The following is a 15742-nucleotide window of genomic DNA, read 5'->3' on the forward strand; positions in this document are numbered from 1 at the left end:
CCGCCAGCTTTGCTTTTCTTTTTCAGTATTCCTCTGGCTATTCTGGGTCTCTTCTGGTTCCATACAAATTTTAGGATTCTTTGTTCCATTTCTTTGAAAAAAGTGGATGGTATTTTGATGGGGATTGCACTGAATGTGTAGATTGCTCTGGGTAGCATTGACATCTTCACAATGTTGATTCTCCCAATCCATGAGCATGGAACGTTTTTCCATTTCTTTGTGTCTTCTTCACTTTCTTTCATGAGTATTTTATAGTTTTCTGAGTACAGATCCTTTGCCTCTTTGGTTAGATTTATTCCTAGGTATCTAATGGTTTTGGGTGCAATTGTAAATGGGATCGACTCCTTGATTTGTCTCTCTTCTGTCTTGTTGTTGGTGGATAGGAATGCCACTGATTTCTGTGCATTGATTTTATATCCTGCTACTTTACTGAATTCCTGTATGAGTTCTAGCAGTTTTGGGGTGGAGTCTTTTGGGTTTTCCACATACAGTATCATATCATCTGCAAAGAGTGAGAGTTTGACTTCCTCTTTGCCGATTTGGATGCCTTTGATTCTTTTTGTTGTCTGATTGCTGTGGCTAGGAGTTCTAATACTATGTTGAATAGCAGTGGTGAGAGTGGACATCCCTGCCACGTTCCTGACCTTAGGGGAAAAGCTGTCAGCCTTTCCCCATTGAGAATGATATTCGCTGTAGGTTTTTCGTAGATGGCTTTTATGATATTGAGGTATGTACCCTCTATACCTATACTCTGAAGAGTTTTGATCAAGAAAGGATGTTGTACTTTGTCAAATGCTTTTTCTGCATCTATTGAGAGGATCATAGGATTCTTGTTCTTTCTTTTGTTAATGTATTGTATCACGTTGATTGATTTGCGGATGTTGAACCAGCCTTGCAGCCCAGGAATAAATCCCACTTGGTCCTGGTGAATAATCCTTTTAATGTACTGTTGGATCCTATTGGCTAATATTTTGGTGAGAATTTTTGCATCCATGTTCATCAAGGATATTGGTCTGTAATTCTCTTTTTTGATGGGGTCTTTGTCTGGTTTTGGGATCAAGGTAATGCTGGCCTCATAAAATGAGTTTGGCAGTTTCCCTTCCATTTCTATTTTTTGGAACAGTTTCAGGAGAATAGGTATTAATTCTTCTTGAAATGTCTGATAGAATTCCCCTGGGAAGCCATCTGGCCCTGGGCTTTTGTTTCCTGGGAGATTTTTGATGACTGTTTCAATTTCTTTAGTGGTTATAGGTCTGTTCAGGTTTTCTATTTCTTCCTGGTTCAGTTTTGGTAGTTGATACATCTCTAGGAATGCACCCATTTCTTCCAGGTTATCTAATTTGCTGGCATAGAGTTGCTCATAATATGTTCTTATAATTGTTTGTATTTCTTTGGTGTTGGTTGTGATCTCTCCTCTTTCATTCATGATTTTGTTGATTTGGGTCATTTCTCTTTTCTTTTTGATAAGTCTGGCCAGGGGTTTATCAATCTTGTTAATTCTTTCAAAGAACCAGCTCCTAGTTTCGTTGATCTGTTCTACTGTTCTTTTGGTTTCTCCTAGGGTGAAATTTTTTAAGCCATATTTATGGGCCATTGACAAATATGTTTCTAAAGTAATTTTAGGATATTGATGTAAATATTATTGGAAATTTATAACATGTATCTGAAGTCCCAATGTGCTGCTACAATAAAAATTATTCATGTTTGTGTTCCAAAGGTTTATGTATTCAGAATATGGGTAAAAGTAAGGAGCGCAAATTTCTTTTGATAAAATCTAAAATAATGATATAGGTTAAAATGAAAGAAAAATATATGATGTAGCATATCAGTTGAAAAATCATCCAGAAACAAAAAATAACATTTTCATTTATATAGTGACTTATGCATTTTGAAATATTTTCAGAAACATTTTATTTTATCCTTAGAAGTCACTCAGTGAGAAAAAAATTCATTCCACAAAAAGAGTGAGGCACAGAACCAGGATTAGAGATCAGTTCCTCTGAAATATCATAATACTACTTTCCTTTGCAACCACTCTGCCTCTACATAAGTGGACTATATAGAATATAAATAACAGATAAAGCCATTTACATTCATTTATCAAAAAAAGAAATATTGTCTGTTCCTGGTACAGATTAATGGGTAACATTGTCCTCCCTTAATCTATGAAACACATCTGCTAGAAAAAGAGGACTTTTTGTGCAAACAAAATAATAGCAGAGAAAATTATGAGTTATAATATTTATGATCATTGATACAGAGAATGCCAAGAAAAAGAAAGGAAACATGTACTGAAAATATCCTGACATACTCACTTAGAAATTATTTGGGTCATCAAAAAAAGCTGAGATAATTAAAATATAATGAGCCCTTTATGCTTTACTCAGTTAAATATAATTAATATTAGTAATAGTAAAAATAATGTTATATATTCAGTTTCCACATTTGACAATGGAAGTTATTATATACAGTAAATGTCATTTAACAATATAAAGGTAAATGTAAAAATCAGACAATAGAGAATGACTTCAAGATGGTTGACTAGGGAAAACCAAGCCCTCACTTCTCAGTGGAGATACCATTTTAACAATAATATACAGACTAGAATACTTCTGTGCAAATTCTGGGTACCAGATGAGAAGCTGCAGTACCTACTCCAATGCATAATAGAAAGGAAACTCCATCAAAAGAGGTAGGGAAGCTTGTAACTTTTTGCATGTCCTATTTGGTGTAGTGTGTTGTAATTGTGAGGAAATGTTCCATACCCTGGATCTTCTTTTGGGATAAAAACAAAAGAGTAGACAATGTATACAAAATTCTGGCTTCTTTGGGGGCTGCCCAAAGAACTGATTTCTCTCTCATTTAACTCAAGTACTAATGGCAGCAAAAATTGGAAGCCAATAAAAACAGAGGAGAGGCTTGTGGCAAGTCAGAGCTACAGAGATTATAAAGTATATAGCAGGCAGACATGGGGTGGAGTGCAAGAGAATATGAGCACAGGAGAAGAAACAGGAGCAAGCAGCTTAGGGAAACTAAGACAGTTAAAAGCACATATACAAGCCCAGAGAGGATACAGCCAAAAAAAGTATGAGAGGCCCTGGAAACTCTAACCAGGTTAATTGGTGAGGGTCTTCCCCTCACAATGCAGTCCTTTAAGACTGGGCAAGATAGTTGTTTTTTTCAAATGCCAAATCTCAACAAAAGATCACAAGACATATAAAGAGGCAAACACAGCCCAATCAAAGGAACAAAATAAATTACAGAAACCAACCCTAAAGAAATGAAGATCTCTGAAATTTCTGAGAAATAAGTTAAAACTATCTTAAATATGTTCAGTAAGCTAAAAAAATAACACAGAAAGTCAACTGAACAAAAGCAAGATACTGATGAAAAAAATGAGAATATCAACAAAAGATGGAAACAATAAAAAAGCACCAAATACACCGTACGTTAACTAACAAAATTTAAATTTAAAAAAGCACCAAATAGAAATTCTGGAGCTCATACATACAATAACTGAATCAACAAATTCATTAAACGATTTTGATAACTGACTTGATCAGGCCAAAGGGGAAAAAAAAAACCTTGAAGACAGATCATTTGAAATCATCAAAATGGGAGAAAAAAAGAAAAACAATGAAGAAAAGTGAAGAGAATGGAGGGATTTATGGAATACCACAAGCAGATCAGTATATGCATGATGGGAATCACAGAAGGAGAAGAAAGAGAGAAAGCAGCAAGCGGCAAAGAGTTTATTTGAAGAGTTGCCAAAAACAACCAATCTAAGAGAAATGGACATACAAATTCAAGATGACCAATGAATTTTAAAATAAACCTAAAGAGACCCAAACCAAGATCCATTAAAATCAAACTGTCAAAAGTTAAAGACAAAGAGAAAATCTTGAAAGCAACAAAGAAAAATGGCTCATGGTATACTAGCAAGCATTTATATGTTCGTGAGTGGATTTCTGAGCAGAAATCATGCAAGCTAGATGACAATGTATAATGTATTGGAACTGCTGAAAGAAAAATCTGCTAACCAAGAATTTTGTATCAGATGTAACTCTCTTTCAAAAACAAAAAAGAAATTAAGATTTTCCCAGGTAAAACAAAAACTGAGGACATTCATTACCACCAGGTTGTCCTACAAGAAATGCTAAAGGGACTCCTTCAAGTTGGAAAAAAGAACACCAGATAGCAATACAAAGCCATACAAAAACATATTCTCCCAGTGATGGTAAATATATAGACAAAGCACAGCTACTTCTATTATTATAATTTTGGTGCATAGGACCACTTTACTATATAGAACTAAAAGACAAAAGTATAAAAATCTATAAATCTATGTTAATGGGCTTGCAATATATAAAGATATAATTTGTGACCTATATGGATGCCATATATATAATAATGTCAACAAACTGGAAAAGCTAGAACAAATAGATAAATTGCTAGAGACACAAAACTTTTAAGAGTGTATCACAAAAGGCAGAAAATCTGAATATACCAATTACAAGTAATTGAATTAAATCAGTAATTTTAGAAAGTACCCTCTCCCCACCAAAAAAAAAAAAAAAGTTCAAGATCAGATGGCTTCACAGGTGAATTACACCATTTAAAGAAGAGTTAATACCTGATAGCTACATGCAAAAGAAAGAAACTGGACCACTTTCTAACACCATACATAAAAATAAACTCAAAATGGACTAAAGACTTAAATGTGAAACCTGAAACTAAAAAAGAAAAAAAAACTAGAAAAAAACACAGGCAGTAATTTCTGATATCGGCCACAGCAACATTTTTCTAGGTATGTCTCCTAAGGCAAAGGAAACAAAACCAAAATTAAACTATTGGAACTACATCAAAATAAAAAGATTTACACAATGAGTAAAACCATCAACAAAACAAAAAAGCAACCTATTTGCAAAAGATATTTGCAAATCATACAACCAAAGAGAGGTTAATATCCAAAAGATATAAAGAACTTATACAACTCAATATCAAAAACAAGTAACTTGATTAAAAAATGGGTAGAGAACTTGAATAGACATTATTCCAAAGAAGACATACGCATGGCCAACAAACACATGAAAAGATGCTCAAGACCACTAGCCATCAGGAAAATCCAATTCAAAACCACAATGATGTATCACCTCATGACTGTCAGACTGGCTATTATCCAAAGACAAGAAATAACAAGTGTTGGTGAAGATCTGTAAAAAAGGTTACCCTCGTACACTATTGGTGGAAATGTATTGGTGCAAACGCTGTGGAAAATAGTACAAAGGATTCTCAAAAAATTTGAAATAGTATTACCACATGATCCAACAATTCTACTTCTGGGTATTTATCTGAAAAAAATGAAAACACCAATTCAAAAAGATACATGTATCCCTATGTTAATTACAGCATTATTTACAATAGCCAAGATATGAAAGCAACCTAAGTGTCCACTGATAGATGAGTGGATAAAGAAGATGTGGGTTATATATACTCACACACACAATGGAATATTACTGAGCCATAAAAAAAGAATAATATTTTGCCATTTGCAACAACATGAATATAACCAGAGCATATTATACAAAATGAAATAAGTGAGAGAAAGACAAATACTATATGATTTCACTTATTTGTAGAACCTAAAGAACAAAACAAATGAACATACAAAATGAAACAGACTCATGGATGTGAGGGATTGGGGTGGAGAGGTGAAATATGTGAAGGGAATTAAGAGATTTAAATTTCCAGTTATGAAATAAGTAAGTCATTGGGATGTAATATACAACATAGGGAATATAACCAATAATATAATAACTTTGTGTGGTGACAGCTAGATTTAACATAGGGATTATTTCATATTGTATAAAAAATACTGAGTTTCATTATGTACATCTGAACTTACTAGGATATTGTATATCAATTAAAAAATAGGATATTTTGTATCAATTAAAAATCCTTGGCAAGGATGTGAAGAAACTGGAACCCTGCTGCATTGTTGGTGAGACTGTAAAATGGTGCATTTGCTATGAAAACACTATGCCAATTCCTCAAAAAATTAAAAATAGAAGATTATTTATTTCACTGCTGAAATAAATAAAAGCAGACAAAAATAAATGGAAAGACTTAATATGGTTAAGTTGTCAGTACTACCAAAGCAATCTACAGATTTGGCACAATCCCTATCAAAATCCCAATGGCAATGCATAGAATTCTCAAATCACTATGTTGTACACCTGAAGCTATTATAACATTGTATTTCAACTATTCTTCAATTTTAAAAAAACACTTTTTTCAAAATCCCAATGGTGTTCTTTTGCATCAGTAGAAAAATGTAACCTATAATTCACACAGAATCTCAAAGGATGTTGAATAGTAAAACAATCTTTAAAAAAGAAGAACAAGGGGGGCGGAGCAAGATGGCGAAGGAGTAGGAGACCTAGATTTCATCTGGTCTCAGGAATTCAGCTGAATAGGGATCAAACCATTCTGAACACCTACGAACTCAACAGGAGATCGAAGAGGAGAGTAGCAACAACTCTCTGAACAGAGAAGCGACCACTTACTGGAAGGTAGGACGTGTGGAGAAGTGAATCCGAGGTGATATTCGGGAGGATAGACAGCAGGGGAGGGAGACTCCGTCGGCCGCTTCTGGCAAGTGATAGAGCCGCGGAGCACAAAAGCGGACCTTTTAGAAGTTGGCTCCGCTGAGGGACATCGCTGCAGTGGCTAAACGAGAGGGGTGGAATCCTCCTGGGACAGTGTGGTCTCAGGACCCGTGGGGTCACAGAAAGACCAGGGATGCCTGAGTGCGGCAGAGCTCCCAGTATCAGAGCGGGGAAGCCGGCTGCAGAGACAGAGCTGAGGCGCGGGCTCTCAGCTCCAGGTTGCCATAAACTGTGATCCGCGACCCAATCAGGCCACTGCTCCTCCAGCAGGGACCCAACAAGCGGCAGAGCCGGGGAGATTCCCCTTTCTCCCCCAGGAGGAGCGGCGCGGGAACGCACCACAGGGATCTGCTGGGTTTGGAGACTCCACACGGGGTCGGGTGCCAGAGATACAAACGCTCGGGCACATGCCGGGTGAGCATGGAGTGCAGCCAGAGACCAGGGAGACGGGAGTGACTGCTTTTCTCTGGGGGCGCACTGAGGAGCGGGGCCCCGAGTTCTCAGCTCCTCCGGGTGGAGACTGGGAGGCCACCATTTTCGCCCTGGTCCTCCAAAGCTGTACCGAGAGCTTGCAGGGAACAAAAGCTCCTGAGAGCAAACCCGAGCAGCTTGCTTAGCCCAGACCGACAAGGGCGGGGCAATTCAGCCTCCGGCAAAGACATTTGGAAACCACGGCAACAGGCCCCTCCCCTAGAAGATCAGCACGAACAGCCAGCAAGCCAAGTTTACCGATCAAGGAGAAAGGGAAAACTCCAACGCTAGGGGAATACTGCACATAGAATTCATAGCTTTTTTTTACCATGATTCATTAGTTCCTCGAAGTTAATTTTTTTAACTGTTTTTTTTTAATTTTTCTTGTTCCCTTTTTCAACCAACATCTTATCAATCCCTTTTAAAAAAAAAATTTTTTATTTTTCATTATTAGAGTCATATTTTATCCCTTCATAGTAGTTACCCTTATTTTTGGCATATACATATAAGTTGTTCTCTCTTGAAAATTTGGAGATATAGTTTCTTCTAACAGATCAAAATATACCCTAAATCACTAGTGTATGGCTTTGTTCTAGTACCCTGCCTGATCACATTCTCTCCTTTTCTATTATTTTTTTTAAATCTTCTTTCTTTCTTCAAACAACTTATCAATTCCTTTTATAAAATCTTCTATAATTTTCATCTTTACAGTCATCTTCCATCCCTTCATTGTATCAATGCTTATTTTGCACATATATGTCCTTCTTCCTTCAAAATTTTAGGAGGCACTTTTTTCTAACAGACCAAAATACGCCCAAAATCTAGTGTGTGGCACTGATCTATGCACTAGCCTGATCACATTTGATCATATTCTCCTTTTTTTGTATTGTTCTGTTTTTACCTTTTTATTTTCCCTCTTTCTTTTTTCTTTCTTTCCCTTTCTTTTCCCCTGGTTTCAGGTCTTTTCTGATTTGTATACAGTATATTTGCTGGGGACGTTGTTAACCTGTTAGCATTTTGTTCTCTCATTCATCTATTCTCTGGACAAAATGACAAGACGAAAAAATCACCTCAGCAAAAAGAACAAGAGGTAGTACCATCAGCCAGGGACCTACTCAATACGGACATTAGTACGATGTCGGACCTAGAGTTCAGAATCATGACTTTAAAGATACTAGCTGGGCTTGAAAAAAGCGTGGAAGTTATTAGAGAAACCCTTTCTGGAGAAATAAAAGAACTAAAATCTAACCAAGTCGAAATCAAAAAGGCTATTGATGAGGTGCAATAAAAAATGGGGGCACTAACTGCTAGGATAAATGAGGCAGAAGAGAGAATCAGTGATATAGAAGACCAAATGATAGAAAGTAAAGCGGCTGAGAAAAAGAGAGATAAACAACTACAGGATCACGAGGGCAGAATTCGAGAGATAAGTGATACGATAAGATGAAACAACATTAGAAAAATTGGGATCCCAGAAGAAGAAGAAAGAGAGAGAGGGGCAGAAGGTATACTGGAGCAAATAATAGCAGAGAACTTCCCTAATGCGGGGAAGGAAACAGGCATCAAAATCCAGGAGGCACAGAGAACCCCTCTCAAAATGAATAATAATAGGTCAACACCCCGACATCTAATAGTAAAACTTACGAGTCTCAGAGACAAAGAGAAAATCCTGAAAGCAGCTCGGGAGAAGAGATATGTAACCTACAATGGTAGAAATATTAGACTGGCAATAGACCTATCCACAGAGACCTGGCAGGCCAGAAAGGACTGGCAAGATATCTTCAGAGCACTAAACGAGAAAAATATGCAGCCAAGAATACTATATCCAGCTAGGCTGTCATTGGAAATAGAAGGAGAGCTAAAAAGCTTCCAGGACAAACAAAAACTAAAGGAATTTGCAAACACGAAACCAGCCCTCCAAGAAATATTGAAAGGGGTCCTCTAAGCAAAGACAGAGCCTAAAAGCAGCATAGATCAGAAAGGAACACAGACAATATACAGTCACAGTCACCTTACAGGCAATACAATGGCACTGAATTCATACCTTTCAAAAGTTACCCTGAATGTAAATGGGCTCAATGCCCCAATCAAAAGACACAGGCTATCAGATTGGATTAAAAAACAAGACCCATCAATATGCTGTCTGCAAGAGACTCATTTTAGACCCAAAGACACCCCCACATTGAAAGTGAGGGGGTGGAAAACCATTGACCATGCTAATGGACACCAAAAGAAAGCTGGGGTGGCAATCCTTATATCAGACAAATTAGATTTTAAAACAAAGACTGTAATAAGAGATGAGGAAGGACACTATATCCTACTTAAAGGGTCTATCCAACAAGAAGATCTAACAATTGTAAATATCTATGCCCCGAACATGGGAGCAGCCAATTATATAAGGCAATTAATGACAAAAGCGAAGAAACACATTGACAACAATACAATAATAGTGGGGGACTTTAACACCCCCCTCACTGAAATGGACAGATCATCTAAGCAAAAGATCAACAAGGAAATAAAGACTTTAAATGACACACTGGACCAAATGGACTTCACAGACATATTCAGAACATTCCATCCCAAAGCAACGGAATACACATTCTTCTCTAGTGCCCATGGAACATTCTCCAGAACTGATCACATCCTAGGTCACAAATCAGGTCTCAACCGATACAAAAAGATTGGGATTATGCCCTGCATATTTTCAGACCACAGTGCTTTGAAACTAGAACTCAATCACAAGAGGAAAGTCGGAAAGAACTCAAATACATGGAGGCTAAAGAGCATCCTACTAAAGAATGAATGGGTCAACCAGGAAATTAAAGAAGAATTAAAAAAATTCATGGAAACCAATGAAAATGAAAACACAACTGTTCAAAATCTTTGGGATACAGCAAAGGCAGTCCTGAGAGGAAAGTATATAGCAATACAAGCCTTTCTCAAGAAACAAGAAAGGTCTCAAATACACAACCTAACCCTACACCTAAAGGAGCTGGAGAAAGAACAGCAAATAAAGCCTAAACCCAGCAGGAGAAGAGAAATCATAAAGAACAAAGCAGAAATCAATGAAATAGAAACCAAAAGAACAGTAGAACAGATCAACGAAACTAGGAGCTGGTTCTTTGAAAGAATTAACAAGATTGATAAACCCCTGTCCAGACTTATCAAAAAGAAAAGAGAAATGACCCAAATCAACAAAATCATGTATGAAAGAGGAGAGATCACAACCAACACCAAAGAAATACAAACAATTATAAGAACATGTTATGAGCAACTCTATGCCAGCAAATTAGATAACCTGGAAGAAATGGGTGCATTCCTAGAGATGTATCAACTACCAAAACTGAACCAGGAAGAAATAGAAAACCTGAACAGACCTATAGCCACTAAGGAAATTGAAGCAGTCATCAAAAATCTCCCAAGAAACAAAAGCCCAGGGCCAGATGGCTTCCCAGGGGAATTCTATCAGACATTTAAAGAAGAATTAATACCTATTCTCCTGAAACTGTTCCAAAAAATAGAAATGGAAGGAAAACTTCCAAACACATTTTATGAGGCCAGCATTACCTTGATCCCAAAACCAGACAAAGACCCCATCAAAAAGGAGAATTACAGACCAATATCCTTGATGAACATGGATGCAAAAATTCTCACCAAAATACTAGCCAATAGGATCCAACAGTACATTAAAAGGATTATTCACCACGACCAAGTGGGATTTATCCCTGGGCTGCAAGGATGGTTCAACATCCGCAAATCAATCAACGTGATACAATACATTAACAAAAGAAAGAACAAGAATCCTATGATCCTCTCAATAGGTGCAGAAAAAGCATTTGACAAAGTACAGCATCCTTTCTTGATCAAAACTCTTCAGAGTATAGGGATAGAGGGTACATACCTCAATATCATAAAAGCCATCTATGAAAAACCTACAGCGAATATCATTCTCAATGGGGAAAAGCTGAGAGCTTTTCCCCTAAGGTCAGGAACGTGGCAGGGATGTCCACTCTCACCACTGCTATTCAACATAGTATTAGAACTCCTAGCCACAGCAATCAGACAACAAAAAGAAATCAAAGGCATCCAAATCGGCAAAGAGGAAGTCAAACTCTCACTCTTTGTAGATGATATGATACTGTATGTGGAAAACCCAAAAGACTCCACCCCAAAACTGCTAGAAGTCATACAGGAATTCAGTAAAGTAGCAGGATATAAAATCAATGCACAGAAATCAGTGGCATTCCTATCCACCAACAACAAGACAGAAGAGAGACAAATCAAGGAATCGATCCCATTTACAATTGCACCCAAAACCATAAGATACCTAGGAATAAATCTAACCAAAGAGGCAAAGGATCTGTACTCAGAAAACTATAAAATACTCATGAAAGAAAGTGAAGAAGACACAAAGAAATGGAAAAATGTTCCATGCTCATGGATTGGGAGAACCAACATTGTGAAGATGTCAATGCTACCCAGAGCAATCTACACATTCAGTGCAATCCCCATCAAAATACCATCCACTTTTTTCAAAGAAATGGAACAAAGAATCCTAAAATTTGTATGGAACCAGAAGAGACCCCGAAAAGCCAGAGGAATATTGAAAAAGAAAAGCAAAGCTGGAGGCATCACAATTCCGGACTTCCAGCTCTATTACAAAGCTGTCATCATCAAGACAGTATGGTACTGGCACAAAAACAGACACATAGATCAATGGAACAGAATCAAGAGCCCAGAAATGGACCCTCAACTCTAGGGTCAACTCATCTTTGACAAAGCAGGAAAGAATGTCCAATGGCAAAAAGACAGTCTCTTTAACAAATGGTGTTGGGAAAATTGGACAGCCACATGCAGAAGAATGAAACTGGACCATTTCCTTACACCACACACAAAAATAGACTCCAAATGGTTGAAAGACCTAGACATGAGACAGGAGTCCATCAAAATCCTAAAGGAAACACAGGAAGCAACCTCTTCGACCTCAGCCACGGCAACTTCTTCCTAGAAACATCGCCAAAGGCAAGGGAAGCAAGGGCAAAAATGAACTTTTGGGATCTCATCAAGATAAAAAGCTTTTGCACAGCAAAAGAAACAGTCCACAAAACCAAAAGACAACCGACAGAATGGGAGAAAATATTTGCAAATGACATATCAGATAAAGGGCTAGTATCCAAAATCTATAAAGAACTTATCAAACTCAACACCCAAAGAAAAAATATTCCAATCAAGAAATAGGCAGAAGACATGAACAGACATTTTTCCAAAAAAGACATCCAAATGGCCAACAGACACATGAAAAAGTGCTCAACATCGTTCGGCATCAGGGAAATCCAAATCAAAACCTCGATGAGATACCACCTCACACCAGTCAGAATGGCTAAAATGAACAAGTCAGGAAACGACAGATGTTGGCGGGGATGCGGAGAAAGGGGAACCCTCCTACACTGTTGGTGGGAATGCAAGCTGGTGCAAGCACTCTGGAAAACAGTATGGAGGTTCCTCAAACAGTTGAAAATAGAGCTACCATACGACCCAGCAATTGCACTACTGGGTATTTACCCCAAAGATACAAATGTAGGGATCCGAAGGGGTACGTGCACCCCAATGTTTATAGCAGCAATGTCCACAATAGCCAAACTGTGGAAAGAACCAAGATGTCCATCGACAGATGAATGGATAAAGAAGAGGTGGCATATATATACCATGGAATATTATGCAGCCATCAAAAGGAATGAGATCTTGCCATTTGCAACTACGTGGATGGAACTGGAGGGTGTTATGCTGAGTGAAATAAGTCAATCAGAGAAAGACATGTATCATATGACCTCACTGATATGAGGAATTCTTAATCTCAGGAAACACACTGAGGGTTGCTGGAGTGGTGGGGGGGTGGGAGGGATGGGGTGCCTGGGTGATAGACATTGGGGAGGGTATGTGCTATGGTGAGCGCTGTGAATTGTGCAAGACTGTTGAATCACAGATCTGTACCTCTGAAACCAATAATGCAACGTATGTTAAGAAAAAAGAAAAAGAAGAAGATAGCAGGAGAGGAAGAATGAAGGGGAGTAAGTCAGAGGGGGAGACGAACCATGAGAGACGATGGACTCTGAAAAACAGACTGAGGGTTCTAAAGGGGAGGAGGGTAGGTTGATGTGTTAGCCTATTGATGGGTATTAATGAGTGCACATTCTGCATGGAGCACTGGGTGTTATGCACAAACAGTGAATCAAGGAACAATATATCAAGAACTAATGATGTAATATATGGTGATTAACATAACAATAAAAATTTTTAAAAAAAAGAACAAACAGGGATTTCACACTTCCCAATCTCAATACATATTACAAAGCTATAGTAATTAAAATGTTATGGTACTAACATAAAGACAGAGATATAGACAAATAGCATAGAATAGGGAGCCCAGAAATAAACCCATATATATATGGTCAAATCATCTCTGGCACAGGTGTCAAGACCACTTAATGGGGAAAAGAAAATCTCTTCAATATACTATTGATGAATCTAGATACCTACATGCAAAAGAATGAAGTTGGACCCTTACTTTATAGCATATACAAAAATTAACTCAAAATGGATTAAAAATCTAAACAAAATAATCAAAACTAAAAAGTCCTAGAAAACAAACATAGGGAGAAAACTTGGGAACACTGGATTTGGCAATGATTTCTTGGATATGACACCAAAATCATAGAAAAAGAAAAAAGAAAAATAGACAAAGGAGACTACATCAATTAAAAACTTCTGAGCATCAAAGGATACAATTAAAAGAATGAAAAGGCAACTTCCAGAATGGAAGAAAATATTTACAAATCATATTTGTGATAAGAGATATATCCAGAGTATATAAAGAACTCCTACAACTCAACAAGGAATAAACAAATGTCTAAATTTTAAAACAGCAAAGTACTTGAATAAACATTTCTCCAAAGATGATACAAATGGCCGATAAGCATATGAAAAGATGTGAAAATAACTTTAACTATAGAGAGATGCAAATCAAAACCACAATGAGACATCACCTCACACCCATTAGGATGGTTACCGTAAAAACATTTTAAAATTTAAATTTAAATTTAAAAACAGAAAATAAGTTTTGGCAAGGATGTGAAGAAACTGGAACCCTTGTGCATTGTTGGTGAGACTGTAAAATGGTGCATTTGCTATGAAAATACTATGCCAATTCCTCAAAAAATTAAAAATAGAAGTTTCATATGATCCAGCAGTCCTGCTTCTAAGCATATATTCAAAATAATTGAATGAAGGGTACTGAAGAGATATTTGCACACCTATTACATTATTCACAATGAGCAAGAGTTTGAAACAACCAAAATTTCCATCAATGGATGGATGAGTTAAAAAACGTGGTACATATGTACAATAAAATATTCCAGCCTTATAAAGGAAGGAAATCCTATCACACTGTACAGCATGGATGAATATTGAGGACATTATGCTAAGTGGAATAAGCCAGGCACAAAAAGACAATTATTGTATGATTCCAGTTATATGAGATATCTGAAGCAGTCAAATTTATAGAAACAGAAAGTAGAATGGTGACTGACAAGGGCTGGGGGGGGAATACACAGTTCTTTAATGAGTACAGAGTTTCAGTTTTGCAAGATGAAAAATTTCTAGATTACTATGAATATATTTAACATTAGTGAACTTAAAAACATTTAAACATAGTTATGACTTTAGTAAATTTTTATTTTATTTTTTTACCACAATCTTTTTAAAAATCAGACAAAGGATTTTGTCACTTACTTGTCCTCTTAAAAAACTGAAGGAGCTCTTCGATCGAAATAGTTGTCTGGATCCTGAATCTCCCTTTTCCCCATAGACAGAAATGTACACATTTGCTACTGTTCCAGCATTCCAACGTTCACCTGTTGCCACAAGCACTTCATATACTGTCACTGACAACAAAGGAAAAATAAGCTTTATATGCCAAGAATTATTCATATGATAGAAAAATTACTTATAGCTAACCAAGAGTTCCAGTTCCAGTTAAAATGCAGTAACACACTCTACCCAGTTTCTCCCACAGAATACAGCTATAAAATTTTTATAAAATGCATTGAACAGCTATAGGAAAATGCTGAAGAGTAAACTGTACCAGGGGGGCTGGGAAAGAAGAACAGATTTTGAGGTACCAACAAGTGGCAGTGTCCTCTTTTTTTGTCCCCTGGTATCTTCCACCCTGAACTCAGTTCACCAGAAACCTGGAAATAGGCACTGAAGCTCAGACACAGGGAGCTCAGGAGAGGCCTCTTGCTCAGGCTTAAGAAGCAGGAAAGAAAATTCCTAACACATAGAGACAGTACAGATATTCTACTATTTTTTTTTTTTTGGTCTTTCATTTCTCCATTCTCTCACATCCCAGTGCCTAGGCACAGAAGCAAACAGGAACCAACACTCTGAGGGAGAACTTTTGCCTCTGTTCACAGGATCTGGGCTTCAGTAGGTGGGGCCAATCTCAATTACATTCTTTGCTCTCTCTGTTCCACCACTGCTTAGCCCTGGACATAGGAAGACTACAGAAATGTACAGCAAAATAGGTACACTAAAGCATCAGCTAA

General features: G+C 37.2%; 1 protein-coding gene across 1 annotated transcript in view; it reads right to left on the reverse strand.

The window, feature by feature from the left end:
* The window catches only part of LOC148164638 (lipoxygenase homology domain-containing protein 1-like), a 263084-nt gene that overhangs the window by 222778 nt on the left and 24564 nt on the right, over positions 1–15742 (reverse strand). The window contains exon 5 of the mRNA XM_088022889.1: positions 14928–15079. Within this exon, the coding sequence (XP_087879015.1) occupies positions 14928–15079 (152 nt within the window). The remainder of the gene's footprint in view (positions 1–14927; positions 15080–15742) is intronic.

The sequence above is a fragment of the Eumetopias jubatus genome, unplaced genomic scaffold, assembly GCF_037043125.1.
Source record: "Eumetopias jubatus isolate StellerSeaLion01/CBP00866 unplaced genomic scaffold, mEumJub1_p1.0 scaffold_4, whole genome shotgun sequence".
Classification (NCBI taxonomy): domain Eukaryota; kingdom Metazoa; phylum Chordata; class Mammalia; order Carnivora; family Otariidae; genus Eumetopias; species Eumetopias jubatus.